The 27,580-nt window shown below is 37.0% G+C and overlaps 4 protein-coding genes across 7 annotated transcripts; all 4 read left to right on the forward strand.

The window, feature by feature from the left end:
- Positions 1-819: 819 nt before the first annotated feature.
- On the forward strand, positions 820-3,166 carry LOC107844558 (the record flags this gene model as incomplete). Its single annotated transcript, XM_016688945.2, is given in 8 exon segments — positions 820-1,041; positions 1,115-1,412; positions 1,497-1,813; positions 1,931-2,040; positions 2,126-2,232; positions 2,350-2,426; positions 2,518-2,611; positions 2,811-3,166. Coding segments are annotated over 7 exon segments (1,224 nt in total), but the record flags the coding sequence as incomplete, so codon positions are not given.
- Positions 3,167-4,584: 1,418 nt separating this feature from the next.
- LOC107844584 (ankyrin repeat-containing protein BDA1) lies at positions 4,585-8,402 on the forward strand. The gene is made up of 3 exons (XM_016688966.2): positions 4,585-6,505; positions 6,904-7,140; positions 7,545-8,402. Exons 1-3 carry the CDS (start codon positions 5,933-5,935, stop codon positions 8,055-8,057), a joined length of 1,323 nt encoding a protein of 440 aa, XP_016544452.1. The 5' UTR covers positions 4,585-5,932; the 3' UTR covers positions 8,058-8,402.
- A 10,787-nt stretch (positions 8,403-19,189) lies between these two features.
- Positions 19,190-21,132, forward strand: LOC107844591 (trihelix transcription factor ASIL2). Its single transcript, XM_016688971.2, has one exon. The coding sequence runs from the start codon at positions 19,876-19,878 to the stop codon at positions 20,863-20,865; it is 990 nt and encodes a 329-aa protein (XP_016544457.1). The 5' UTR covers positions 19,190-19,875; the 3' UTR covers positions 20,866-21,132.
- A 1,941-nt stretch (positions 21,133-23,073) lies between these two features.
- On the forward strand, positions 23,074-27,221 carry LOC107844573 (ankyrin repeat-containing protein BDA1). Of its 4 annotated transcripts, XM_047400374.1 has the most exons (4): positions 23,629-23,810; positions 25,617-25,724; positions 25,815-26,197; positions 26,291-27,221. In XM_047400374.1, the coding sequence occupies exons 2-4, from the start codon at positions 25,622-25,624 to the stop codon at positions 27,107-27,109; spliced, it is 1,305 nt and encodes a 434-aa protein (XP_047256330.1). In that variant the 5' UTR covers positions 23,629-23,810; positions 25,617-25,621; the 3' UTR covers positions 27,110-27,221. The 4 variants fall into 4 exon arrangements, with proteins under 4 accessions (XP_016544446.1, XP_047256326.1, XP_047256328.1 ...); XM_016688960.2 differs by having other exon boundaries at positions 23,074-25,724; XM_047400370.1 differs by having other exon boundaries at positions 23,622-23,810; positions 25,617-26,197.
- Positions 27,222-27,580: the final 359 nt, after the last annotated feature.

The raw sequence follows: 27,580 nt of genomic DNA on the forward strand, positions 1-27,580 counted from the left end.
AAAAAATCTAGAGAAGACTGGATTTGACTATGGATAGCAGTTGAGCTATTCACATATGACTGTTTGGACCAACAAAATAGACTGAACAAATATTTAGCCTTGAGTGATTGGTTAGGAGTTGAAATTCCATCAAAACACCTATGGTTCCTTTCTGCTCATAGGCACCAAAAAGTACAAGCTGGTATCATGCCCCAGTTGTTCCTGATGGCCGTATCAACTCTCCAGTGACTCCAGCTCAATCTCTGATAGTTTGAGGCCTCAGCCAGTTCAAACTGAAAAGGGAAGGGAACATATGCCACATGTCTACAGCCACCACATAATGCAGGAAAAGATTATTAATTGATTCTGTACTTTCTAACACAAAAACATCTGCTAACCAGCTGAAAATTTCTTGTCAAACAAGCGTTCAGCAACCAACTGAAGCAGATTACCTTTGGTGGTAGCTTTGTTTTCCATATAAGCTTCCATGGCCATAAATCTATGATGTCTTTCTGGGCATGCGATAATTTATACCCCTCCTTTACGGCGTATTTCTTTGCTTTTGGACCCCAACAAATGATATCTGTAGCTTGTGGATTCATGTTGTATTTACTGCTAGTTCAGTGACTGGATAACTGTGTCATTACTGTGTTCCAGTCCAAGGCTCTTTTATCTTTTTTGTCTTTCTTGGTTTTCTTGGGTGAGTAGCGGGTAGAGAAGTGAGTTTGATCTTTTTCTTCTCATGAAGGTGCTCTTCTGATGTGACTTTGTAACTTTTATGTAGATCTTACAGTGCAGCGGTTCATTATTTGACAATCAATGGATGTGTATTGATTTCAGGTTAAAACAATTTTTATTGATGGTCTTTCTGCATCTTGGGATGAGGATCATGTGCGAGATTTACTTAAACAATATGGCAAGATTGAAAAAGTTGAGCTTGCCCGTAATATGCCTTCAGCCAAGAGAAAGGATTTTGGATTTGTCTCCTTTGACACTCATGATGCAGCAGTTATTTGTGTCAAATGCATTAATAATGAAGAGTTGGGGGAAGGAGATAAGAAGGTCTGGTTTTTGTCTTGAATCTTACCTAAACATGTCATTCTTGTGCGTGCCTGCTTATAATTGTATATTCCAGGTTAAAGTTAGGGCCAGATTATCACGACCACTTCAGAGGGGAAGAGGGAGATATGGTGCACGTGATCTGCGACCTCGACGTGGGCTGATGCGTGGTCCCCCTGCTCCTTGGGGTCGTCCAGTCTCTCGCAGACCCCCTCTTCGTGGATCTAGAGTTAGTACACGGGTCCCTCCCCTGGCGGATCGTAGTTTTAAACGACCCGTCACAATGAGGGATAGGCGACCATTTATGGCTGTGGCCCCTAGGGGCAGACCTGTGGCTCCACTATCCAGAAGGTCCTATGACAGGAGATCACCTGGTATGGGATCAGTTCTGAGCTTTTGTTTTTATCTGCTGTTTCCACTCTACTCTCTTTTCGGAGATGACTAAAACTGAATTGCAGTTCCCTCATATACAAAGAGTAAATTGAAGAGGGAGTACGCACGGCATGAGGAAATTCCTCCTCTTAGAAGCAGAGCCACAATGGATTATCCTTCTAGGTTTCCTTCCGACAAACGTGTCTCCTACAGGGATGAATATTCCCCTCGTAGCTCGGGATACTCTGATTTTCCTCGAGGTACTGCTCGCTCAACGACAAGGAGAGGTTATGTTGATGATGGTTATGAACAGCGGTTTGAAAGGCCGCCTCCTGCTTATCGTGAGGCGCGAGTTAGGGAATATGACTCTATGTCGGGCTCCAAACGACCATACAGTGCAATGGTATGTAGTCTTAGTCAGTATGTCAGATGTCACTTAATACATTGGGATGTTTTGATTTTTGCAACATTCTTGATCTACATAAAGTGTTAGATCTAATTTGGTGCGTCTACATGTCAGGATGATGTTCCTCCTCGCTATGCGGAGGCAGGAGCCCGCCCTTCTCGTTCTCGTTTGGATTATGAACTTGGTGGTGCTGGTGGCTCACAATATGGGGATTACAGCGACAGGTTTGCTGCTGCTTTTGCAGTTGAGATGATATTTGTTATCTCCCTTGCAATTCTTGTGTTATACTGATTTCCTATTACTGAATAGCAGTAGGCTAGGGAGATCAAATGTTGGATATAGTGGCAGCCGAGGTTCCCTTTCTGGTCAGGATTCTCATGGAATGTATAGCAGTCGTCAAGGAGGCTATGGTGGAGGTGAGTTCTTACTGTTTGAAAAAATTTGTGGTCATGTGAACTGTTTTTGGGTTACAGTAGGTGTTTATGGGGTTGGACTTTGGACAACTGTCTTAACTTCTTTTTGGGGGTTTACAGGCTCCTATGACGGCAGTGGTGTCAGTGGAATGTATTCATCTGGCTATGGTGGCGATTACATTTCTCGTCGCAATGATGTATACTTTATTTTGACGATCATTTATTTCTCTGGAGCTTTGTTTTGACTGCGAACCACCATATTTATGTTAAGACTATTGAAATTTTCAGGTTGCTGGTAGCTCTTACTCATCAGCCTATTCCAGCCGTAGCATGGGTGGTAGTGGTTATATGGGCAGTGGTGATTCTGGAACTTATTACTAAGGTATGTAATATGTTTAGAGCTGTGTTATTTGATGGGATTTTTCATTCTTGTGTACGAAGTATCTTACTGAATTACCAGTTCTTTTTCCCTGTAAGTTGTGGGAAAGATGGGAGTTAGGAAGTCTTTGCTTATGTTTCTTCTAATAAGAGCTGTTGAAGATGAGGAGCATTCAGTCACTGCAAATTTGTTTATGGTACAGATTTGAGTTGGACTAAGAGATTGCAACTGGATGTGTATGTCTGGAAGCTCCCTTTGCAATGAGATCCCACCGGAAGAAGCTGGAGATGATCTGTTATTTAACCTCATTGTATAAATAGGGTGAGAGTATCTTAGTTTTAGGTTGTATTGCTCCAGAGCTTGTTGGATTCTATTGGAGCATGTTGGATTCTACTGTGGGAGAAAAGAGACTTCTGTCCTTCCTGCTGTAAGGAAAATTGAGCTTTTAAGAGTAAACAGATTCTAGTATTTAAACATGCAATAATTTCTTATGGTATCCATGTAAGAATTTACTGGAATAATAGAGGAGGTGTGCTGCATGATTATTTCTAAAGCAAATGATTCATGAAAGTGCAAGTTACCTAGTATCTGGTTAAGATCGTCTTGGATATATTGCGTTAAGAGGGGCCAGGTCATTAAGGATAGTTTCTGACGGCATTATATCCAGTCGTCGGATCTTCTTTTCACAAAGTTAATCTTCCGGACTGCTATACAATGCATAATGTCAAAAAGAGATCCATTAATGTGATCATCTGGTTATATATTTAGTTAATGGATTCACCGCATTCCGAAATATCATCAATATTGCTTTGAAGGTGAGATATTACGATTGTAGAGAAGGGAAAATAAGTATTCGGTGAGATATGCTTGGCGGATTATGCAATCCTGAAATAAAAGGAAGAAAGTCATTTATTTGTTTGTCAGTTCAATTACAAAACCAATACTTGTACTTGAGCAGAAAGAAAGAAATTTATCTCTGATGTGTGTTCGCGAACCCCATAATTGTGAAATTCTCTGTTCCTGTTGTCTTGGTGCTTCTGTTTGTTGCTGTAGTCCTTGGATTATGAGGTGCTATGAAGTTTTTCTCGTTGGGCATAAAATATTGTTGTTTGGTGCTTCAACACCTCCCACTCTGGAACTATTTTTTGCTACAAGGTGTTTTGTCATTGCTATGTGATGCCTATTGACTCCTAAATGAGATTACTCTTGAAGCTGCAGTATGTTTTGTGTGCACGAATCACATCACATTTATTTCTGACAGCTCGTGCTGAAGTTGACTTTTACTGAGATACTTCATTCTTGTATGCGTGTTACGTGAGGACTGCCCTTTGCTGCTCTCGTTTGGTCTCTTCTTTCATTACTGGATGCTCTTGGTATGGTAGGCTCTTTTGTGAATAAAGTGACGACCCCTGTAAAGGAAATGTATTTTAAAGTTATCAAGGAGATGAGTGTACAGTTTTTTGCTAAGGTGAAGGCTGCTAGTCCAGTTACCTCAGAGATAGAGCGATCAGGCGAGAAAAAACAACCTAGTTAGTGCACTAAACTCAAACCTAGTACTTGCTGACTTGCAGTGGTAATTTTAGGTGCTAGTGTCGAAGGAATGTGACAGTGCATGACACTGGTAGCGTTTGTTCCGTGTAGAATGATGAAAAGGGCCTGGAAGTATAAACCTATAGTAGCTAATGGCACCCAATATTCGAGCTGTTTTCTTTGCTTTGTGCGGTTGCATTTTGTTAAATGATTTTGGTGTTACATGTGCAGGCTTGCTCCAGTGATGGTGCACTTCTCTCTTTTTTTTTTGTTTTTTTTTTCTTCAAAAAAAAAATAAATCTATTTGGTAGCTTTGAAATTATTCTTGTACAGTGTTTTCGAGAGCGAGCCTACTTTTGGCTGCATAACATACACAAATTAAGAACAGGTATCTGTAATCAATTACATGATGGTGAATTTTAATGATGAAAGCTATAAACGATTTTGCGTTGTGACTTTTTTGGATGTACGTGTTTGCCCCCAATATTTGGTAATGGTTATACTATAGTTGATTTTGCATTGGGACATATGTATCAACTTGTTTGGATGTACTTGTTTGCCTCCAATATTTTGGTAGTTAGGAACCTATCTGGAAGAAAGATTCAGTAGTACTAAGTCAGTACTACTGTACGGACAAAAGATGCAGTTGTGCTGTAGTACTTGGAAGTCTTGCCTACGTTCAGTAAAGCAAAAAATCTGATGCGTGCAAGGATATTTTGACTTGAGAGGGTATACCAAGTCCAATTGACACCTGGCAAAAATTGATAGCTTGTTTGATTCTCAACTTTTATAATCTGTTACACTACTCTTTTATCTCGTGTCAAGGTGCTTTTTCAGAAACTACTTTCGGACTGTAGCAATTTGTGTGTGACTAATCAATTGGAAAAATATTATTTTCAATATTAAAGCAATAATTGTAGTGTAGCACAAGCGATTTGGGAAAAACTTGCATGAATTTGCGTTACTATACAAAAGTAGTCGTTCGTGTTATTTTATGTGTTGTCATTTTTTTATCCGTCAAAAAAGAATGTCATCTTTCTTTATTTGACAACTATTTAAAAATACTGTTTTACTTTTACCCTTATTGATTCAACTTAATTAAAAAGAGTAGTAATACATTTTCAATGAAGGATAATTTGGTAAACATTATCAAGGTTTTTTTTTTTTTTTTTTAAATTCATGTCCGAACAAACTATGCCATATAAAATGGACGGAGGAAGTACTCCCTCCATCCCATTTTATGTGTTATAGTTTGACCGGACACGGAGTTTAAAAAATAAGTAAAAGCTTGATGCTTATTAAAATAATGTGTTATTATTATTTTTAATTAAGTAGGGCATTATAAGTGGACCAATAAGGGTAAAAGTAGAATTGAGTTTTTAAATAGTTATCAAATAAGGAAATGTGATATTTTTTTTTGAGGGAGTATTTTATTTAGAAAGTTTGGCCAAACATTTCAATTCTTTACAATAAGCCTTTTTTCTAAAAAAAATTAATAAAAATCATTTTTAGCTTCTCGAAAGCTCGGTCAAATGGGAAATTGGTTGGTTACTTGAACTTTTGCTTTGGCCGTGAGGGTTCGATTTCCACCTTTTTATCCCCTCCGGCCTACACCAATTATTGTTGTTATTTTTTGAAGCTTGGCTAAACACACTATAAGTAAGGAAGAGCAAGAAAATCCATTTTCAGCTGCTATTTAGTGTTTAGTACTGCTTGAGCATCCGAGACAGTAAAAGTGAGGAAACAAGAAGTGGGACTCCTTATAAGTTGTAACTTGATTTAGCAAAAGTTGGAATGGATAGTAGGCTATTTGATGCATCGCGAACAGGAAACGTTGAAGAGCTGATGGAGCTATTAAGATGTGATCCTATTATCGTTCGCCGCGTTGGCTTAATTGATGGTGATTCACCCTTGCACCTTGCTTGTATGGGTGGCCACTTCAATTTTGTGAAAGAGCTCCTCAAGTTAAGGAAAGAATTAGCTGGGGAGATGAACCAGAATGGTTTCAGTTGCTTGCATATTGCTGCTGCCAATGGGGACTTGCATATTGTCAAGGAGATGTTAAAGGTGGACACTGGTTTGTGCCTTGTGAAGGGCAGGGAGAGAAGGATTCCTCTTCACTGTGCTATTGTCAAAGGCAGAGTTGATGTCATCAAGGAATTGCTCTCTGCCTGCGTTGAATCTGTTGAAGTTGTGACTTCTCGCGGTGAAACAGCGCTCCACCTTGCTGTCAAGAACAGTCAGTTTGAAGCGTTGGAAGTGTTGATCAAGCACATCAAGATGTTCAACAAGATGGAAGTCTTTCATAAACAGGATGAGCTAGGAAATAGTGTCTTGCACCTTGCAGTGGCAAGGAAACAGCACGAGGTACAAAGATTTTATCATGCTGAGCATGTATCAGTCAAGAACAGTCAGTTTCATGCCATCATGTTACCTAAAAGATAACCAGCAGGAGATTCGTATGGGTGAACAAATTAGAAAACAAGTACTCACTGGAGACACTTAGGTATATTAGAGATTCAACCACTAGATCTGAGTATTACGTGATCTTCGTACAAAATATCATGGACTCAAACAAACACTTTCCATATCGAGGATTCATATAGTTAACCCCGACTAACTCGTAGTTGAGTCGTAGTATACTAGTAGCTGTTGCACGTCATTTGAAAGATAATCGTAACAAATAACAAGTGGAATTGGTAACCTGAAAATTAAGGCACGTATATAACCTGCTATAAAATGTTAAACAATAACGATATTTTCAGGTGGTGGATCTGTTGCTGAATGGGAGCTTAGCAGCAAGTTGGGCAGTTGGAATGAATTCTTTAAACCAAATGGGATTCACAGTTCTTGATGTCTTTTTTCTTTCTCAAAGTGAAGCTGGTGATAGGGAAATTGCGGACATTCTTCGACGAGCTGGAGCCCTTAAGGCCACAGACGTGGTAGGAATGCCCAGCAAATCATGTAATCAAATTTGTGCATCAAATAGCCAACATGGGGAGGTAATGTCCTACATGTGTCTCAAAACATTCCTTCATCACTTTGGGGGCTTAATTCTTTTTCATTCGCTCAGTACATGAAGTCATTCTTCACTGGCCACAAAAGTTGCCTAAAGTTATGATCATCGTTGTCGTGACCATAGTCGCCACTAGAAGTCATTCTTCAGTGGCGACCTATACGAAATTTGTTTTGTGGAACCTTTTCTTGTGGCTACCCGAAAAAATCTTCGCAGAACACATTCAGTACTGGAAGTACTTGCAACAACCTTCCAAGTCTAATTGGTTGGAAGTACCTTTGTCTGCTCTACTATCAAGTTGAATTGTATGCGGCTCTCTCAAAATCTTAATTAACTATTAGGGTAAGGCGCACTTTTATTTACTTAATAACGACAATATATCTCAAACAGGTACTGCCTAGGCGGAAACTGAAGCGTGGGTGGTTTGTCGACTTCCTAAAATATGACATAGATAGAGATAGCGCAGAATCTGTAAGAGAAATACTGGTTGTGGTCATGATGCTCATGGCTATGCTCACTTTCCAAGCTGCTCTTAATCCTCCTGGCAACTTACAACAGCAGCAACCTAATATTAGTGTTATTGATAATATTGTTGATCACCTGATTCACTATTCATCACACATATTCTTGTTTTTCAACTCACTCGGGTTCTTCATCAGCCTCCACGTGTTTCATATCATTACACGGGCATTTCCCCTGCGACTTGAGCTGCTACTTGCTGTTTCTGCAATTGGGATAACTTACATCAGTTGCCTAATGATCAAGTTGCCAACCTACTTCTGCTATTATCTCTGTGTGGGCGTACCATTCTTACTTGCCTTTGTTCTCAACCTCTCACGTTCGGCAGATTTACGTCCATCCAAAACTGCATCAGCCCAACCTTCACTGGTTAACCAAGCTTGAAGGATTATATATTTGAATTTACTCTTACAATTGTATGTCGGTATTCTGGAGAGTCTTAGGATTTGACTATGTATCCGAGTATATATGAGTTATAGTGTATCTGATTATATATAGGTTATAACTATTGGGTTCAATTGAACGTGTGAGTGGAAAATGGAGAGAATTATTGGAGAGAAAGTGAGCTCACACTTAAAGAAAAGTGTATTCACTTAAAGGAAAGTATCCTTCTTCCACATTGGTGGAATATCGGTGGGAGAAGGATACTTTAAATACACTTTCCTTTTAAGTGTGAGCTCACTTTCCCTCCAATAATTCCCTCCATTTTTCATTCACATTGCGGGAAAACAACTTTCATGTGTTTTTATTAAGAAACATACATTCAAGTGGATAGTGAGGCAAGAACCAAGAGGTGCCTCACGCCCCGTCGTTGCTTGCTCGACGTCAGCTTCGGAAAATGATCAAGAAATTAATTTTTTAGATAGACAAAGTTTATTTGAAACTTGGGAAAAAAACAAGTGAAATTATTAATTCAAAAATTCAACGAAATTATTTTTTCCGCTATGAATGGCATGCAAATGCATGCAGAAACGCAATTCGTAAGGGACGCAACCCTTCGAGTAAATGACACTGTTTCGAAAAAAGCATGGCTGTTCAATCGAATATGACTGTTCAAAAAAGAAATATTGTTTCGGAAGGACCAGATATGACTGTTCCGAAATGATACACCTTTTCATGAACCATTGCTTCCTTTTTGAAGGGACACTTGATGACTATAAATACCTGAATTTTTCTTCAGGTATGAACATAATTTTGAGTACTGAAAAACGCTTAAAAAACTCTTTGTGATGATCATCAGCGGTTGAATGTGTTCGAAGAATTTGAACGTTTGAGGTACCGCTACATTCAAATTGTGAGCCATTCTATCCTGGGAGAAAAAATTCCTCAACCTTGGGTACTTGAGGGGAATCAATTCCTTAAGGGCACTTCGTGAAATCGGAGGACTTGGTTCTGTTTCTACTTCATCTTATTTCTTTTAGATAATTTACTTCTTTGATAGTTCATGTTGAACTTGTGTTGAAGATGTTAAAATTTCATTGTTGTTCTTGAAATAGTCTTGAACTTGTGTTGAAGTATCTTGTGTAAACATACAGATGATGTACCCGAAACAACAATCTCAAGGAATTAATCTGTAATCTCCATTGTTTGGTTTCTGGAGATTAAAGTTTTCTACTCTGTTTGACCTTAACAAGTGATTTGAAGAAATAAAAACTTCATCACAAGTTAAAAGTCATTTCGTTAACGATTAGAAGACATAAAAATTTCATCGTTAAAGTAGAAATAAGTACTGTTTAAAGTTGCTACAAACTTGTATATCTTGTTGTGATAGGAAAAATGACTACTAATGGTCATGTAACTGATGGTGGGACAAGTGTAGCAGTAACGAATATTGCTACAACCAGTCGTACAACTGCGCCACCCGCTATGGCACCAACGGAAAAATCCCAAAAATTTTCGGGTATAGATTTTAAACGTTGGCAATAGAAGATGTTCTTTTATCTGACAACTTTGTGTCTTCAATGATTTATATCTGAAGATGCTCCAGTATTGTCGAAGAAACATCGAACAAGGAGTGGTTCGTTATACTGGAGGCATGAAAACATTCTGACTTCCTATACAGGAATTATATCTTAAGTGACCTCTATGGCGATTTATACAACGTGTACAATGGAATGAAGACATCAAAAATATTATGGAATATGCTGGAACAAAAGTATATGCCTGATGATGCTGGAAATAAGAAGTTCTATGTTGCAAAGTTCCTTGAATACAAATGATTGACAGTAAGACTGTCGTATCTCAAGTACAAAAATTGCAAGTTATCATCCACGATCTCCTTGCTAAAGGTATGAATATAGTGAATATCTTATCTGAACATGTTAAATATGTTCTCAATGTTCATATGAACTTTATTGTAGCTTTGATTGTGAATGAGGCCTTTCAAGTTGCAGCAATAATAAAGAAGTTGCCACATTTGTGGAAGGACTTCAAAATTACTTGAAACACAAAAGGAATGAAATGACGATCGAAGACCTCATTGTGAGGTTGCACATTGAGGAAGACAATAAAACTGCAAAAGGAGGTTGAAAGGAGATTCTGCAATGAGTGGGGCTAACATTGTAGAAGACGACCCCAACAACTTGAAGAAGCGAAAGAAATATGGACAATAAAGCAACCAACCTAAGAAGAAATTCAAGGGGAAGCACGTTAATTGTGGCAAGAGTGACCAAAAGACAACAAATTGTCGTGCCCCAAAGAAATGCAAAAAGAAGGATCAAGTCAATATGGCTGAATCCAAGAATGAAATGGATGATGTCAATATGGCTGAATCCAAGAATGAAATGGATGATCTATGTGTCATGCTTTCTAAATGTAACTTGATGGAAAATCCTAGAGAATGGTGGATTGATTCCAGTGCCACCCTCTACGTTTGTGTCAATAAAGAGTTGTTTCCTGCATTTACTCTTGCTCAAGGTGAGGAGAAGATCTACATGACACTCTGCAACTGGAAAAGTTAAAGAGATGGAAAAAATATGCTTGAAAATGACGTCAGGCAAAGTGTTGACTCTCAAAAACGTCCTTTATGTACCGGAGTTGAGAAAGAACTTGATTTCTGTATCATTTCTTGACAAAAATAAAGTCAAATGTGTATTTGTTTTAAGCAAGATTGTACTTAAAAGGAGAAGTGTACGTAGGAAAAGGCTACCTCACTGAGGGCCTATTTAAGATGAATGTAATGATAGTTGAAATCAATAAAAGTTTTGTTTCTTTTTACTTGCTTGAGTCTAATAAATTGTGGCATAAATGATTAGAACATGTCAATTACAAAACTTTGCAAAAACTGATTAACTTAGAAGTTTTGCCAAACTTTGAGTGCAATAAATCAAAATGTCAAACGTGTGTGGAATCAAAGTATATTAAACATTCGTATAAGTTCGTTAAAAAAATTTCAATCCCTTAGACTTAATTCACATCAATATTTGTGATATGAAGTCAACACCATCTCGTGGTGTAAAAAATATTTTATAACTTTTATTGACAATTGCACTAGGTATTGTTATGTCTATTTGCTAAATATTAAGGATGAAGAAATAAATGCACTTAGGCAAATAAAACAGAAGTTGAAAATCAGTTGGAGAAAAAAAATCAAAACGATAAAAAGTGATAGGGGTGGAGAATATGAATCTCTCTTTGCAGAAATTTATGTAGAAAATAAAATTGTCCATCAAATTACGGCCCCGTATTTACCTCAATTTAATGAAATTACGGAAAGAAAAAATCAAACCTTAAAGGAAATGATGAATGCCTTTATTATAAGTTCAGGTTTACCGCAAAACTTGTAGGGGAAAGCAATCCTTACAGCTAACCAAATACTCAATAGAGTGCCCCACAGTGAGACACTAATAATTCCATATGAAAAATAAAAAGAAAGGAAACTCAATTTGAAATATTTCAAAGTGTAGGGGTGTGTAGCGAAAGTCCAAGTTTCTATGTCTAAAAGGGTGAAGATAGGACCTAAGATAATGGACTGCGTGTTCATAGACTATGCTAAAAGTAGTAAAGCATATCGATTTTTGGTTCATAAATTCAAATAGCTGGATATCAATGGAAATACGATAATTAAATCAGATAATGCTGAATTCTTTGAACACATTTATCCGTATAAAACTCGACATGAACAGCCGAGTGGAGAGTCTAAACGACCTCGAGATGAACCAAGCGAGGATGTACATAATGATGAGAATTCAAGACGTAGTACATGTCAAAGAGCGTCAACTTCGTTTGGATCAAATTTTATAACATTTCTCTTAGAAAATGAGCCTCGAACATTTAAAGAAGTGATGTCGTCTTCAGACCGATCATTTTGGAAAGAGGCAGTCACTAGTGAGATTGTATCAATCTTAAACAATCATACTTGGAAGTTGGTTGATCTTCCTCTAAGTAATAAACCTTTTGGTTCTACATGGACCTTCAAAACGAAAATGAAAGCAGATGGTACTATTGACAAATACAAGGCAAGACTTGTAGTAAAAGACTTCAAACAAAAAGAAGGCCTTGATTTTTTTGATAGATACTCACTTGTAACAAGGATAACGTCAATTCAGATGTTAATTGCCTTGGCGGCGGTATATGATCTTGAAATTCATCAAATGGATGTGAAAACAACATTCCTAAATGGAGAATTAGTGGAAGAAATTTACATGGAACAACCTAAGGGTTTTTGGTTCCTGGTAAAAAAAAGAAGGTGTACAAACTTGTTAAGTCACTTTATGGACTAAAACAAGCACCCAAACAGTGACATGCAGAGTTTGACCAAACCATGTTAACAAATGGGTTCAAATCACAAGGCCATTGTTTGTTTGTATGTGGATGGCATGTTGATCACCAGTAGAAACAATACTGTCATAAATACTACGAAACGAATGCTTGAGAGTAAGTTTGGTATGAAAGACCTTGGAGTTGGGATGTGATCTTAGGAATAAGAATTCATAAAACTCCACAAGAGTTGACATTGTCACAGTCTCATTATATTGAAAAGATACTTGACAAGTTCAAGTATTTGAAATTTGGTATTGCCAAGACTCCATTGAACGTGAGTGTTGGGATGTTTAATGTATATCATGAATTTTACACGGCCAGACATAGCATGTGCTATTAATAAGTTGAGTCGGTACACAAGTAATCTCAATAAAACTCATTGAATATCAATGAGAAGAGTTTTGACGTATCTTAAATACACCCAAGAGTATGCTTTGCATTATAATAAATATCCAGCGGTAATTAAAGGATATAGTGATACAAATTGGATCACCTGATCGAATGAAGTAAAATTCATGAGTGGATATGTATTTACTTAAGGTGGAAGAGCCGTCTCTTGAAAATCATTTAAACAGACATGTATTATCCACTCTACAGTGGAATTTGAATTTATCGCATTAGATAAAGCCGGTGAAAAAGCTGAATGGTTTTCGAAATTTTTTGGAAGATATTTCTTATTGACCCAAACCATTGGCACCATTATGTATATACTGTGATATCCAAGCGACGATAAATAAGGCAGGTATCATGATATATAACGGTAAATCTTATCATATAAGACAACGATATAATTGAAACACTCCGCATTTTCCCTAGCATATCTAAGTCCCTATACATGAGTATTTGTATATAAAATTTTTGAACACTTATTATTTTTTAGTTTATATCCTGCCGTTGCGTAGAAAATTTAATTAGCTTTCCAACGATATAAAATTTGCCTAAATCCGATAACCGGGTAAAAAGTTATGACGATTTTAAGTTTCAGTCGTTAAATACCGTCATTTTATCCATTAGTGCGTCGCGGAGTATGTCAAAATAACAATTGTCAGTTTCCAGTGTTACTTCGCGATAGTGGCGCGTCGCGCCATCAGTCAGTTCCATAATTGTCAATTTTCAGTGGGGGTACGCTATCATGGCGCGTAGCGGAGCAGGCCAAATTGGCAATCCAAAGCCTTACCGCGATAGCTCCGCGTCACGGTTTTTTTTTCAAGTCCCAATTGTCCAATTTCAAGTGGCTTGACGTGATAGTGGCGCGTTGCGCCAAGGCCAAAAATCGGGTTTTTCAGTTTTCAGCTTTTGTTTTTAAATACGTTTAGGTATTTGGGTATTTTTCCTAAGCCCTAAACTCGTCCTAAATACGATATTTAACCCCTAATTGACCTAAACACTTATCATTATTCACTTTCTCTCAAATTAAAAAAATCCTCTTTTCAAGAACAAAAAACCCTAGCTCTCAAGAACCAAGGCTAAACCTCAAGAACTTTTCATCAATCCTTCCTAATTCAATAACCCAGGTATGTTAAATGTTCATCCATGGGTTCCTTTCACCCATGAAGTCCAAGTATCCGATTGTAATTATAAAGTTATCATCTTTTCAAGATTCATGATATTTAATTGTGATTTAAAAGCATGAGTCTCCATGAACTTTCATGAATATTGATTTTATGCCTTGTTTTAATGAGATTATTGTTGATATCAATTTCCACATGTCTCAATATTTTCATTCTTCGAATTAACTCATGATTAAGTGCCATTGGTGTTGAAATCATGCTATTATTTAAATTTTATGCTATTTTTCATGAGTGGCTTAAACTATGAACATCAAGTGTTTGATAAAATGCCTACAAGAATTAATATTTGATAAAGGTTTTCATGCTATGTCCTCGAAGCTTGATATTATTTTACTATTATTGTTTTTGAGTACTGGGGGTATTGAATACCCGAAAATCATAGCTGTTTTATTTGTCTAGTCTGAGTCTATTATAGAATAGACTCTAGATTATAGTATGAGCATTATCAGAATAGTCAGATATTAGTTATTCAACTCAGAACAGTCTAGTATCTAAGTGTCTTTCAGTTGGGAGTAGGACTTAGCACCGAGCGAGTGTAGGGATGACGGCTTCCCCGAGGCAAAGTCGTTAGTAGCAGTCCCTATACTCCAGAACTACATAGCCAGCATAGGATATGAGTAGTCACCCGTCAGATTAGGCTTGACTATCTCGCAGGGGTCACTCGTCAGTTCAGGATTGACACCCTTAGTCCTTTGGATATTATATCAGTTTAGTGGATCCACACAGCCAGCGTTACTACCCGTGGTACAGTATTAATACTCTTCCAACTGGGATTACAGGTTGGACCTCGATTAGCTCAAATTGGAGAATATCGGTTAGATGATATCTCCCACAGTCTCAGATACAGTCTCAGTTACAGTCCCAGTTCAATTATTCAGTCGTAGTGTTGTTTGATCAAGGCATGCAAATATCAATATATTTTTCAGTACTTCAGTTCAGATTACAGATTTTACTCAGTTTATGTTATATGCCTGGTCATGCATCTTCAGTGTCTACAAATTTTCATATATTTTTAGCATTTTGCAGACTTTCATGCATGTTCAGTATCTACAGATTTCATGTTCTCTGTTTAGTATTCCATGCTTTACATGTATACTCTGATAGATCATTACTCTTATTCATGAAACCTTGCATGTTAGCCTACCTCATTTAGCATACCAGTACATTCAAAGTATTGAGCATATACTTTTCTTTGCGCTATGATGTCTCATATCATAGGTGCTGACGCTCAATTCTCGGATCGTACTTAAATTCCCAGATTATCAGCAGTACAGTAGCAGTGGTGTGTTCTCATCATCCGAGGACAGATTTAATCATTTCATGTCTTTATTTCAGTAGTTAGTTGGAGGCTTGTCCCATCAACTCTCAATCAGTCAGTCTTAGAGGCTTTTCAGACACTACAGTCAGTTAGTTATTCAGTTTATCAGTCAGATTCAGATAGTTGTTCCCTTTCTCGATTTATAATTCAGTATTGAATCCAGTTGATAAAACCTTATGGCAATGTCAGTATTTTTCCGCATTTATGATATTATCATTTAGTGTTCACAATAGGTACCAGTTCATGGGTTAGCTTGTGGTCCCTCGGGACCATAAGCATCATGTAACGACTAGGGGTAGTCTTGGATCGTTACAATAATACCGTTAGAGAACTATTCTCTAGTGAAATTGTCACTATTGACTATGTGAAGTCAAAGGATAATATGTCGGATCCACTTACAAAAGGTCTATCCAGAGAGAGAGAGAGAGTTAAGGGAACATCTACGGCCTAGGACAAGTCAGCATAGCGGTAACTCTACCTAGCAGACTGGAGATCCCAAGAGTTAGGTTCAAAGAGATCAAACAAATTTGTGACTGACGATTCAGCATTGTTAATATACCCAATCCATTCTCATGATGTAGACAATATTTAATAAATAAGGATAACACTTATGGTGTGAAACTTTTTAATGATTATCTAAATTTGACAGATTTTACCAAATAGTTTAATCTATAGGATTGAACGTTTAGAAATTACCTATGCGAGGGTGAAGTGGAAGTCGTTTCAAGGAGAATGTTAGTAAAGGCCTATTCTCTAAGCTCTCAGGAAATCAGGACGTATTCATGGCTGAAACGAACAAAACCTTGAGAACCATAAACGGTAAAAGATTGGTTATGTGACATGTGTTGTCTAGGTGTACATTAAAGCTCGGCGGTTCAAAGATATCAAATCTATTGATTGACCGAGTGCATCCGATGTATGTTCACTACATAAAGTTCAAAGGAAAATCCACTTATCCAGATGTGATCAGTCTTTGCTTACTGATCACATACTTTTCCATAAAGTTTTATAAGGAATAGGCATTCCCCATTCATGTGGGAGATTGCTGGGTTCAATTGGACGTGTGAATGAAAAATAAAGAAAAAGTGAGCTCACACTTAAAAGGAAAGTGCACTCATTTAAAGGAAAGTACACTTCTCCCACATTGGTGGGAGAAAGCAACTTTCATGTGTTTTATTAAGAAACACACCTTCAAGTGGATAGTGATGCAAGAACCAAGAGGTGTCCTAGCTGTCGTCGTTGCTCGCGCATCTCGGCTTCTACTTTCGATTTGTCAAATGATCGATTGAGAGCTCGGCTTCGGATTTGAATTTGGATTTGGGAGATTAATTTTTAGACAAAGTTTATTTGAAATTAAAAAAAAGTAAAATTATTAATACAAAATTTCAACGAATTTATTTTTTCCTCCATGAACACCATGCAATTGCATGCAGAAACGCAACTTGTAAGGGATGCAAGCCTTCAAGTAAAATGACACACTGTCTCAAAAAAGGTGTAACTGTTCAGTCGGATATGACTATTCATAAAAGACACATTGTTTCGGAAAGAACAAACATGACTGTTTCACAATGATACACCTTTCCATGAACCATTGCTTCCTTTCTGAAGGGACATTTGATGGCTATAAATACCTGAATTTTTTCCCAGGTATGCGCATAATTTTGAGTACTAAAAAATACTTTTCTTCTTCCAAAAAAAAAAATTCTTTGTGACCATCAGTTGTTGAGTGTGTTCGAAGAATCTGAACATTTGAGGTACCGCTACATTCAGATTGTGAGTCATTTTATCCTCGAAGGCCGCAACCTCGGATACTTGGGGGAATTAATTCCTTAAGGACACTCTGTGAAATTGGGGCATTTGGTTCTGTTTCTACTTCATCTTATTTCTTTTAAATAACATACTTCTTTGATAGTTCATGTTGAACTTGTGTTGAAGGTGCTTCATTGTTATTCTTGAAATAGTCTTGAATTTGTGTTGTTATTCTTGAAATAGTCTTGAACTTGTGTTGAAGTGTAGTGTGGAAACATACATATTGTGTAACTGAAACAACAATCTTAAGAAATTAATCCGTAATCTGTATTGGTTGGTTTCTGAAGATTAAAGTTTTATGCTTTCTACTCTGTTTGAAATTAACAAGTGATTTGAAGAAATAAAAACTTCATCACAAGTTAAAAGTCATTCGGTTAACGATTAGAAAACATAAAAACTTCATCGTTAAACTCAAAATAAATACTATTTAAGGTCGCTACAAACTGTTTTTTAGTATTTTGATTTTATATATGAATAGCTTCTTTCCTAATCAACTTCAAATATAATGGTACTTGCACAAAAATTTTCAAATCTGCTACCAATCGACCCTTAAGCTTTGATAAATGTTACTCCACTATTTCATATTAATTGTTTATTTTTTATTTTACATGTATATTTAAGAAATCATAAAAAGGAAGAGAGTTTTATTATTTACCCTTTAAGAATTTTTTGTGAAATTTTACAAATAAGTGTTTACGCTTTAAAAAAGATTCAAGTACAAAAGTAATATGTGAAATTTTTTATTAACATCAGTATTTTAAAAGGCGAAGGTGCGAAATCAAATGTTTTAGTTAGCACGAGACGAAGCGTAAACCTTGACGCGATGAGGCATAAGCCCCATAGATCTTTCAATTTTTAAAGCAAAAATTGTAAACAATTAATAACATGATTAAACAAATTTATAAAAATAAAACTCTTAATATAATTTTACAAATATAAATAAATAAATAAATGTTATATTAGCTACTATATGCAATTCAACTTCAATATTTGTACTTTCAATATAAAGAATTAATTTTTGAAAACTACATTACTACCGTACGCAATTTACATTCTTAAATGAAAATAAACAATATGCTTTATTAGTACCCTTATGATAATTTTGAGATACAAACCATAATAATTACTTACTGTTAGAGGCGGAGCTAACCTATTAAAGGGGGTTTGGACGAACCCCTTTTGATGGAAAATTATATTATTAATATATAGTTAAAATAATTTTTATTTATATATTTTAGATGTTGAACCCCTTTCGATGAGTTTTTCTTCAAATTTTGAATCCCCTAAGCAAAAATTCTGGCTCCGCCTCTGCTTACTGTTTGATTCGAAGTGAATGACTATCTAGATTAGAGTAAAGATTTAATATTTTATAATAATTATTATTTTAAATAACGTTTATTTTGAGATGAATGACAAATGATAAAATAAGATAATGTTGAGACATATGACAATAATATGCAGATCAATAATAAGTGAAATGTAAAATTCGGCTAATTAAGTATTTTTTTTAAAAAATGTTAAATGATATTCATTCTCACGGTGCTTTTAAATATTAAATATACAATGCAATGACTTGCTATTTGAGTTATTCTCAATCTTCTTATTCTCGTAGACCACAAAAAATAATTATGAAGCACCATTTATTTATTATAGAATTATAAGGGTCAACAATGTTAATTAAAAAAATTCAATCATAATTTGTCTTAGATATGTTAGCTAGGGTGGAGCTATCTCTGAGCAAAGGGCGTTATTCAAATCATTTTTGACGAAAAATTCTATTGTTTATAGGGGCGGAGCCAAACTTTGAAATGAGGTTTCACCAAACCGCCTTTGGTGAAAAATTATACTATTTATACACCACTAAAATTATATTTTATGTATACATAACAAAATATCGAACCCCAATTCTGATTTTGCAATTATTTATTAGGCTAGTCATGGATATTGAGCATTAAATGTATTTAAGGTGTAAACACTTAAAACGTAAGTTTTACAGAATTAAAGCCTCACTCCTATGCTTTAAGCCGTTTTGTCAGTGTCTTATCTCGAAACGAATCTTAAAATTCCTTTTTAAAACATTAATTAATATTCTCTTCATGTTAAGGTGGACAAATAATAGTATAAGAAAAGATTATAAAATAAGAAAGGAAAAATAATAAGCCTCGAATTGCTCTAATAGCTTGCAATTGGAAAGGTTTGTTGTCGCCAAGTCTGCCCTCCGCTCACAACAAACACGCAAAGGCCCATAAAATTATTCCTATTTAGGCCACACAAACGCCTCTGCCAGCTGACGGCCCCTTTTGGGGCGGTGGGCGCCGAACAAAGCTGCACTCGGTCAAACATTATTACGCCCTCCGCGCACGTTAGCCTCCCCCCCTCCCCCTCTCCCCCTCCCTAGCGGTGGCCTCTTCTCTCTCTCTCTAGATCTCCACATCAGCCGCTATCCCCCTTTTAACCTAACACCCCCACCCGCCCTCTTTTCTTCATTATGCCTCCGCTCTCCTCCTCCGCTGCCCAGCACCCTTTTCCCGTCCTCTCTTTTTTCCTTTCTCTCCGGCCCGGTCCACTAAATCTCTCGCTATTAATTGATCCAAATCCATTGAGTAATTCTGGGTATTTACTGTTTAGCGAGATCGATCCAAACCCATTAAGCAATTCTAGGTATTTTCTGTTTAGAGAGATTTCGGCCCGTGCACTAAAGCTCTCTGAACTCGTTACAGAGATTTGAATTCTGTAATTCACAATGGCGGCACAAGATTTCTCTAACGTTACCCCAACAAGGGTTCTGCCATCATCCGACGTAACAGTTGCGGTGGCATCTCGCCGTCTTCCTCCGCCATGTTGGTCACATGATGAGACGATAGCGCTCATTGATGCATACAGGGAAAAGTGGTATTCTCTGCGTAGAGGGAATCTGCGTGCTAATCATTGGCAGGAAGTTGCAGATGATGTTGCTGTTAGGTGCCCTATTGATCCACCGAAGACCGCAGTGCAGTGCCGGCATAAGATGGAGAAGCTTCGGAAACGTTATCGTGCTGAAATTCAACGTGCTGCTCCTTATGGTGGCGCGAGATCTCATCGTTATTGCTCTGCTTGGGTCCATTTTAAGCGTATGGATATGATGGAAAGGGGTCCTAATGCTGTTTCTCCGCCACCTAGTGATGATGAAGGTGAGGAGGATGTTGAAGATTATCGTCAAAATAGTGTTAAACTTATTGGGGATTTGTATGGCAACAATGTGAACCCCGGTGATCGGAGTAGTTACCCAGGGGTTGTGAGTAATGGAGGAGGTGGGTTTCGAATCCGTATACCTGGGTTTTCGGGGTCACATCCCGGGTCAGCTCCTCCAATGGCGAAACCGTATGGTAGATTTGAGGATTCAGGAGTTGAAAATCCGAATAATTTTGGGTCTAGTAAGATGTACAGGGATGGGTTTGTAAAGAAGCCTGATTTGGGAAAAAGGGTTGTTGGTGAAGGAATGGGGGAAAAGAGAAAGGGGGATCCGATGGAGGAAATGGTTGATGCGATAAAGGTATTAGGGGATGTGTTTGTGAGAACGGAGAGGATGAAGATGGACATGGCAAGAGAGTTGGAAAGGGCGAGAATGGAAATGGAGATGAAGAGAACTGAGATGATACTCGAGTCACAACAAAGGATCGTGGAGGCCTTTGCTCAGGCAATGTCGGAGAAGAAACATAAGAAGGCAAAGAGAATGCCAACTCCTGAATGCTAGATTGGTTTTAGTTGTGTGATAAAGTTGCCTTTTTTTGGTGAATATTTTGCAGCATTGAATTGCCGAATGCACTCCGGATTAAACTAATTTCCCACATTTAGTGAGCTCGCAACACGCCTTTCCCTTCCATCTTGGCATTTACTATTTACTTGAGTAGCAGAACTGCTAGAGTAGGAACTTATCAGTTCATCGATGTAGATTTTTTTGGTTATGAATTTATGCTAGCATTGCATGATCAGGGTTCTAACATTGGATTCGTTGTTAGTAGTTTATAGTGCCTGTTTAATTTCGTCAATGTTTTATTATGATGCTACTTACTGGAGTTTAAAATTGCGAAACTCCATTGCTAGAAATGAAGTTTTACTTTTGATTTGTTTTTTGTCCTTCTGCTACTGTAAAATATATGTTCTCATGCTACAAAAGCAATTCTGTGGCCAGCCATCTTTGGTGTGTGCTGACCACTTCAAAGAGAATAGGAAGAGGAAAAGATAATTGCTGGAAAGGAACTGTTTTCCAGAAGTGACTTAAGCCGTTTACTTGAGCTGAAACATTAATGAGTAAAATTTACACTTGGGTAGACCCTACCATGCTATGAGTGAGTGACTGGAATCCTGCTTGTTCTTTTATTAAATGTGTGTCATCATGCAGCCACTACATCTGTATTCTGTGACAAACAATGCGAGTGCATATCTAATGCCTTGGCTGTGAATACAAATATCCCCCTGTAAGAAATGGCACAATGAACCACGTTCTTTACATAATTTGGTTACTAGATACAAAGAGTTTGGGTCCCAAATTCATTTTGATATGGTCGTATTTGAATGGTGCAAACTACTAATGACATTGTTAAATTTAGTTATTTGTTCTGCTACGGAAGGGTAGCTTTTTCAGCCTCTTGTTGTTTTCAGGAAGCCGAAATTTGTGTCTCTTCATGAAAAATGTGAATTGCCTATTGAATGTGTGATGTGTTGCAGTTCATTTATGATACCGAAGGTCAAACATTTCCCCTCTCCCTGCCTTAGTTTCCCTCTTGAACTTTTCTAGGGGGCATGAACATGATATGAATTGAAGCCAATTATTGAAGGTTATTGATGCGGAAGTCATGTAAGCTTGTCTTCAAGTGTCTATAAAAAGGTGTCATTTGGACAACTATTTTTTTGATTGTTAGTATCTCGGAGTACTTTTTTGGGGCAGCACAATAGGCATTGCCAATAGGTTTGTTGGTTCTGTTTTGTTGTAATGTATTTGTTCAACGCTAATATTGCAAGTTAGTCTTGCTCTTTGATTGTCAGAAAGAGAATGTCTTTACTTTGCAGAAGACATTATTTTACATGATAAATACATCGATTAGATGTATTGTAAATACTTTTGTTCTGTCTTGCTGTCCTATCTTATGACTTGCCTTTTGAGTAGAGAGTAGCCTGGAATTGATCTGGTCATGGTTGATTGCAAGTGTTTAGTGTGATGATGAATACAAATATATTTAACCAAGCAAAATAGACTTGATGCATAACTATGTGTTGGAGTCGGTCTACTTGGCAGAATTTTAGTGTGCCGGCCAATTTTAAGAAGTCCTAGTTTAATGGGTACTGGTGTCTTTATGTATGGATTAATAAACAGAGTGAAGTTCCTTTTGCTTTTCTAAACAAAGATTGAATTGTACATGTTCTCAATTAGTGCTAGAGCTGAGGAAACATGAGCTTTGTTTCCAGTTCTTTCTGGTGCAGCTGGAGTCATGCACCATCATCTGTGTCTGCATAAGACGAGAAGCATACAGCTTCTAACACAGGATCCATGTTACGATCAGATTCATTTCTGCAGCTGAAAGAACCGGATCTTTCTTCCTCTCTATTATCTTAAATAATGCAGATACAAATTATCATCCTTTGGCTACTCACATCACGTCGAGCTCTGCATTGGCATGTGCACTCTTGTTCATTGTCATCTGTATATTTTTAGAGCTCCTTAATACATTGGCCGGAAGAAGATAGTACGATAGTACCATGTCAATGAACGGCTACATTAGTTATCTGCTTCTCTTTCACGTTTGGGGAGTGGGGTGGGTGGTTGAATCTATGGTTTAAATTTGATGAGTTCAGTTTTTAAGGATTTATGGAAAAAAACTTCTTATAAAATTATGGATTTGGATATAGGCATTTAGTAATTTTTCACTTATATATCTGTACCTCAGGGATTGAGCTAGATTACGGCTTAAGGATGAATTTAATAGCTTTGGTGCTATTTTGTAATTTTGTCTTGAGAAATCTATTGAATATGTAGAAATTATTAAGAGCTGGTATTTCAAACTTATAAACTTCAAATTCTGGTTCCGCCTGTGTTCCACATTGAAAATTGTTGCATTCAGTTGAACTCAATTAATTTAAGGTGCATAGTAGTCCCGTAAAAGGGGGGATTGAATAAAAAAGAAACAAACAAGATGCAAAAGTTTAGAGAGAGTAGAGTGTATTTGTTTGGCCGTGAGAATTTTTTCACTTTTTTTTTTTTAAATTACTTCATGAATACAACTCCAAGTTGATGTTTGGCCATGAAAATTCCAAATACAACTTGGAGATGTATTTGGAAAAAATGAAAAACAAGAAAAAGTTGTTTTCACTTTTTCTTCATCTTCATTTTGTCATGACAATTAAAAACCAACTCCAATTATATTTACGGACAAACACAATTCAAACTTCAGCTCCAACTTTAAAAATTTTAGTTTTTCATGGCCAAATACTAACCACTTATTTTTGCCTCGAGGTAAAGCAGCTGTTTTCAAAAGACATTGGTTCAAGTATTGCATTTTAGAGTAATATGAAAAAGGATAGATGGAACATAATAAAAAGACAGCAACATCCTAGTGCACCAAAGCTCTTGCTATCCGTGGGTGGGAAGGGCTGTTTTGCATCTTGCTGCGTCAACTAAGCAATACGAGGAAAGTATCTCCGGTATCTTCATTATAGCTCTTTTAATCTTGCATCTTGATTTTTGACTTTCAAGTTAGAAATGAATCTTCAGGTTGTTGATCTATTGGTCAACGAAAATGTTGTCCCTAAGGGCATAATAAAAGTAAGAGACACCCTTCTTGTGATACCCATTATCAAGCAGGTGGAATTTGGCAGGATACTTACTGGCCTGGCGACACTAACAACAGTAGTAATGGCAAAATGTCCTCGCCACATATCGCAGGACGGTCGGTGACGGGTACCAACAATCCAATTTCCTATGGCTTGTTCTTGGTTTTCAATTCAACTCCATTGGATTTTTCGTATCCCTCCACACGATAGATTTCCCAACTATGGGATTTCCTTTGCAATTAGAACTGCAAGTGTCACTTGTTGCCTTGACAATAGCCTACGATACTGTGATGTCTGCCATAACGCCTAACCAGGGAATTTCTCGCTTCTTTTTATCTTTTCCATAGTCTTTCCAGTACTGTTGCCTTTCATTACAATGTTGTTGATAAACTATTGCTAGATACCTATATTCTTATCAAGATCCATAAACTTTGTTGAGAACCTTATTTTTGTGTAGGTTCTCTTCTTTTGGCGTTCCCCCAAATGTGAATAAAATTATTTACCTTATAAAAAAAAATTAGACTGTCCAGCTACTTGAACATCTTCCTGTATTTTGTTCTTCTTTTGAGGTTCAATCAGGATGAATTGGGATTCTAAATTAAAAATTGTTCTATAAGATTTGTTAAAATCTCTTTTTACTTAAATCACTTTCAGGTATTTTTCTTCCAATCAGCCTATTTAATTGATGGCAATGAAAAATGAACTCATGGATAAATTTCATACTGATACAAACTAAAAGATCCTAGTGAATTTACTTATAAATGGTCTTACATGTTTAACTACAACAACATATCCAATATATTTCCACATAGTGGGGTCTGGGAGCAGTAGAATATACTCAGTCCATACCACTACCTTAGGTAGAGAGGTTGCTTCCGATAGACCAAACATACTCCGGCTCATGGTCTTATATGTTTAGAATTTTATATTACGTACAGTTCGATTCTATTACATAAAATATTGCACTATTACTGTCAAACTTGGCTTGTCCCTACTAATCTTGACGTGTTGTTTTTCTCGACTCTTCCATATTATTTTATTATACAGACTCTCAAATGAAGATCAACCTGTGTCAGGTCTGAATTCAGCACTGAACATTGTCCTGAATAATATATTCTAAATTATCATTGACTTTGAATTTGCTAACCACCTTGAATATTAGGATTACTCTGTTCAAATATTAGTTGCAGTAGTCAATTGTTTCTCAGAACTCCATCCAAAGGTGTAGCGTAGTGGTCATTGAAGTGGATGAAAATCACGGAAGACCAAAATTCTGAGCAGATTCAAAAAAGGCTAAGAGATTTTTGTATGGAGACTGAAACTTTGAACTAAATGGGGACATAACAATATATAAACTGAAAAAGGAGACTACCAGGATTTTCTATTATCTTCTTGATCATATTTTTGCCTCAATGAAACTTATTTTATTATACACAGCTGGTAATTGAGGAATATTATATTCTTTTTATAGTTGAAATTTGGATATGAAGATTGTGGAGGTCAACTCTTTTGTTTCTCCTTCCTACAAAAGTTAAATTTCATGATCTTCAGATTTGAGATATTCCATAGTGCTGAGCTCAACTTCATGAAAGGAGTTCATAAAGTAACTCAGTCTATATACCACGTGGAACTAAAGCCTGCAGATTGAGTTTTAGAATTCCTTTTATTCTTTGGTAGAAGTAATGGACAGAAGGCTGTGGGAGGCTGCTAAAAAAGGAGATGTTGATCAGTTGCAAAGTTTGGTCAAAGAAGATCCAGTTGTTCTCAGGGCCGTTTCATTAGCAGGTAATGAAACTCCTCTGCATGTTACTTGTTTGAGTGGCCATCTTGAGTTTGCCAAGGAGATCATTCATTTGAGGCCAGAATTTGCAACAGAACTAAACCAGGACGGTTTCAGCCCTTTGCATATTGCGTCAGCAAATGGGGATACAGAGATTGTGAAGCAGCTCTTGAGCATTGATCGTAGTAATCTATGCCTTCTCAAGGGAAAGGACAGAAGAATTCCTCTTCACTATGCAGTAATCAAAGGCAAAAAACATGTCATGAGAGAGCTTCTTGTGGCTTGTCCAGATTCTGCTGCAGAAGTGACTGCTCGTGGAGAGACTTGCCTTCATTTAGCCGTCAAGAATCATCAGTTTGAAGCATTTCAACTATTACTTGAGAATCTCAAGGAATTTAACAAGTATGATCTTTTAAACAAGAAGGATATCCGAGGAAACACTGTTTTGCATCTTGCTGTGTCAACTATGCAATATGAGGCAAGTATCTCCACTATCTTCATTATGCCTACTTTTATCTCATCATCTTGATATTATCTTCCAGTTAACAGATGGGGGAAATGAACCATCCAGGTTGTTGATCTATTGCTCGATGAAAATGTTGTTGCTAAGGGCACAATTGAGATAAGTTCTTTGAACAAGAGAGGCCTTACACCTTTGGAGGTACTACTTGAAGAATCTGGAGATAGAGATATTGAGGAAATTCTAAGAGCATCTGGTGCTGTAACTGCTAAAAACTTGCAATCTTTGCAACAAGAAGCTTTGCCACAATCTTATGTTGTTCAAGTTCAAGTTCCGTCAAATGAACAATCCAGCGGGGAGCTAAGAAGGGAGGGGCCTCGATCTCGTTCTAGGAAGCTTCAGGATTTCTTCAAGTACAATAAAACCAAAGATCCTCCAGGAAAAGTAAGAGACACCCTTCTTGTGATAGCAATTCTAATTGCAACAGCAACTTATCAAACAGTGCTAAGTCCACCAGGAGGTGTTTGGCAGGACAATCATTGGCCTGATGACAAAAACAGGATCAGTACTGATGGCATAATGTCCTTGCGACGTATTGCAGGACAATCCGTGATGGGAACCAATAATCCGATTTCCTATGGCTTGTTCTTGGTTTTCAACTCCATTGGATTTTTCGTGTCCCTTCACACAATAAATTTCCTGACAATAGGATTTCCTTTGCAATTAGAACTGCAAGTCTCACTTGTTGCCTTGACAATAACCTATGATACTGTGATGTCCGCAATAACGCCTGACCGGGGAATTTCTCTCTTCTTTACTGTCTTTTCCATAGTCTTTCCAGTTTTCTTGCCTCAGATTACAATGTTGTTGAGAAACCATTGCAAGAAACCGAAATTTCTTACCAAGATTTATGCGTTGTTCGATAGTTGAACATCTTCCTTTATTTTGTTCCTTTTTTGAGGTTCAATCTGGATGTATTGAAATTAAAAAAGAAACTTGTTACTGAGATTAATTTGGAATCTCTTCTACAGTATTGCTTTTAGATGTTTTTCTTTCCAATCATCCTGGTTGATTGATGATAATGGAACTCGTCGGGACATTCAGTACTCATTTGTCGAACTAGGAGTGCTATGAGAAATTGAAATTCACGTTGTATCACTGATACAACCTTTTGAAATTCGCGTTGTATCACCAATAAAGCAGTTTCATATATCTGTTTACTCAATTTAGTTGAATACACTGTATCTATTAGCAGAGGCGGATCCAGAATTCGGACTCTCCAGTGCCAAGTAAACTTATCGATTAAATTAATCAGATTATTCAATTTTTTTCAAACTATAGGATAATTAACTTTTTTTCAATCTATAGGATAATTAACCAACCAACTAATATGCGCCTGTA

This window comes from Capsicum annuum, chromosome 1 (genome assembly GCF_002878395.1).
Source record: "Capsicum annuum cultivar UCD-10X-F1 chromosome 1, UCD10Xv1.1, whole genome shotgun sequence".
In the NCBI taxonomy this organism is placed as follows: domain Eukaryota; kingdom Viridiplantae; phylum Streptophyta; class Magnoliopsida; order Solanales; family Solanaceae; genus Capsicum; species Capsicum annuum.

Excerpts from the sequence above, each read along its gene's own strand:
- LOC107844584 (XM_016688966.2), top strand. The coding sequence starts at position 5,933 with ATGGATAGTAGGCTATTTGATGCATCGCGAACAGGAAACGTTGAAGAG. Across the intron at positions 6,506-6,903 it reads TGGCAAGGAAACAGCACGAG|GTGGTGGATCTGTTGCTGAA; the intron begins GTACAAAGATTT and ends CGATATTTTCAG. Across the intron at positions 7,141-7,544 it reads CAAATAGCCAACATGGGGAG|GTACTGCCTAGGCGGAAACT; the intron begins GTAATGTCCTAC and ends TATCTCAAACAG.
- LOC107844591 (XM_016688971.2), top strand. The coding sequence starts at position 19,876 with ATGGCGGCACAAGATTTCTCTAACGTTACCCCAACAAGGGTTCTGCCA.
- LOC107844573 (XM_047400370.1), top strand. The coding sequence starts at position 25,622 with ATGGACAGAAGGCTGTGGGAGGCTGCTAAAAAAGGAGATGTTGATCAG. Across the intron at positions 26,198-26,290 it reads TGTCAACTATGCAATATGAG|GTTGTTGATCTATTGCTCGA; the intron begins GCAAGTATCTCC and ends TGAACCATCCAG.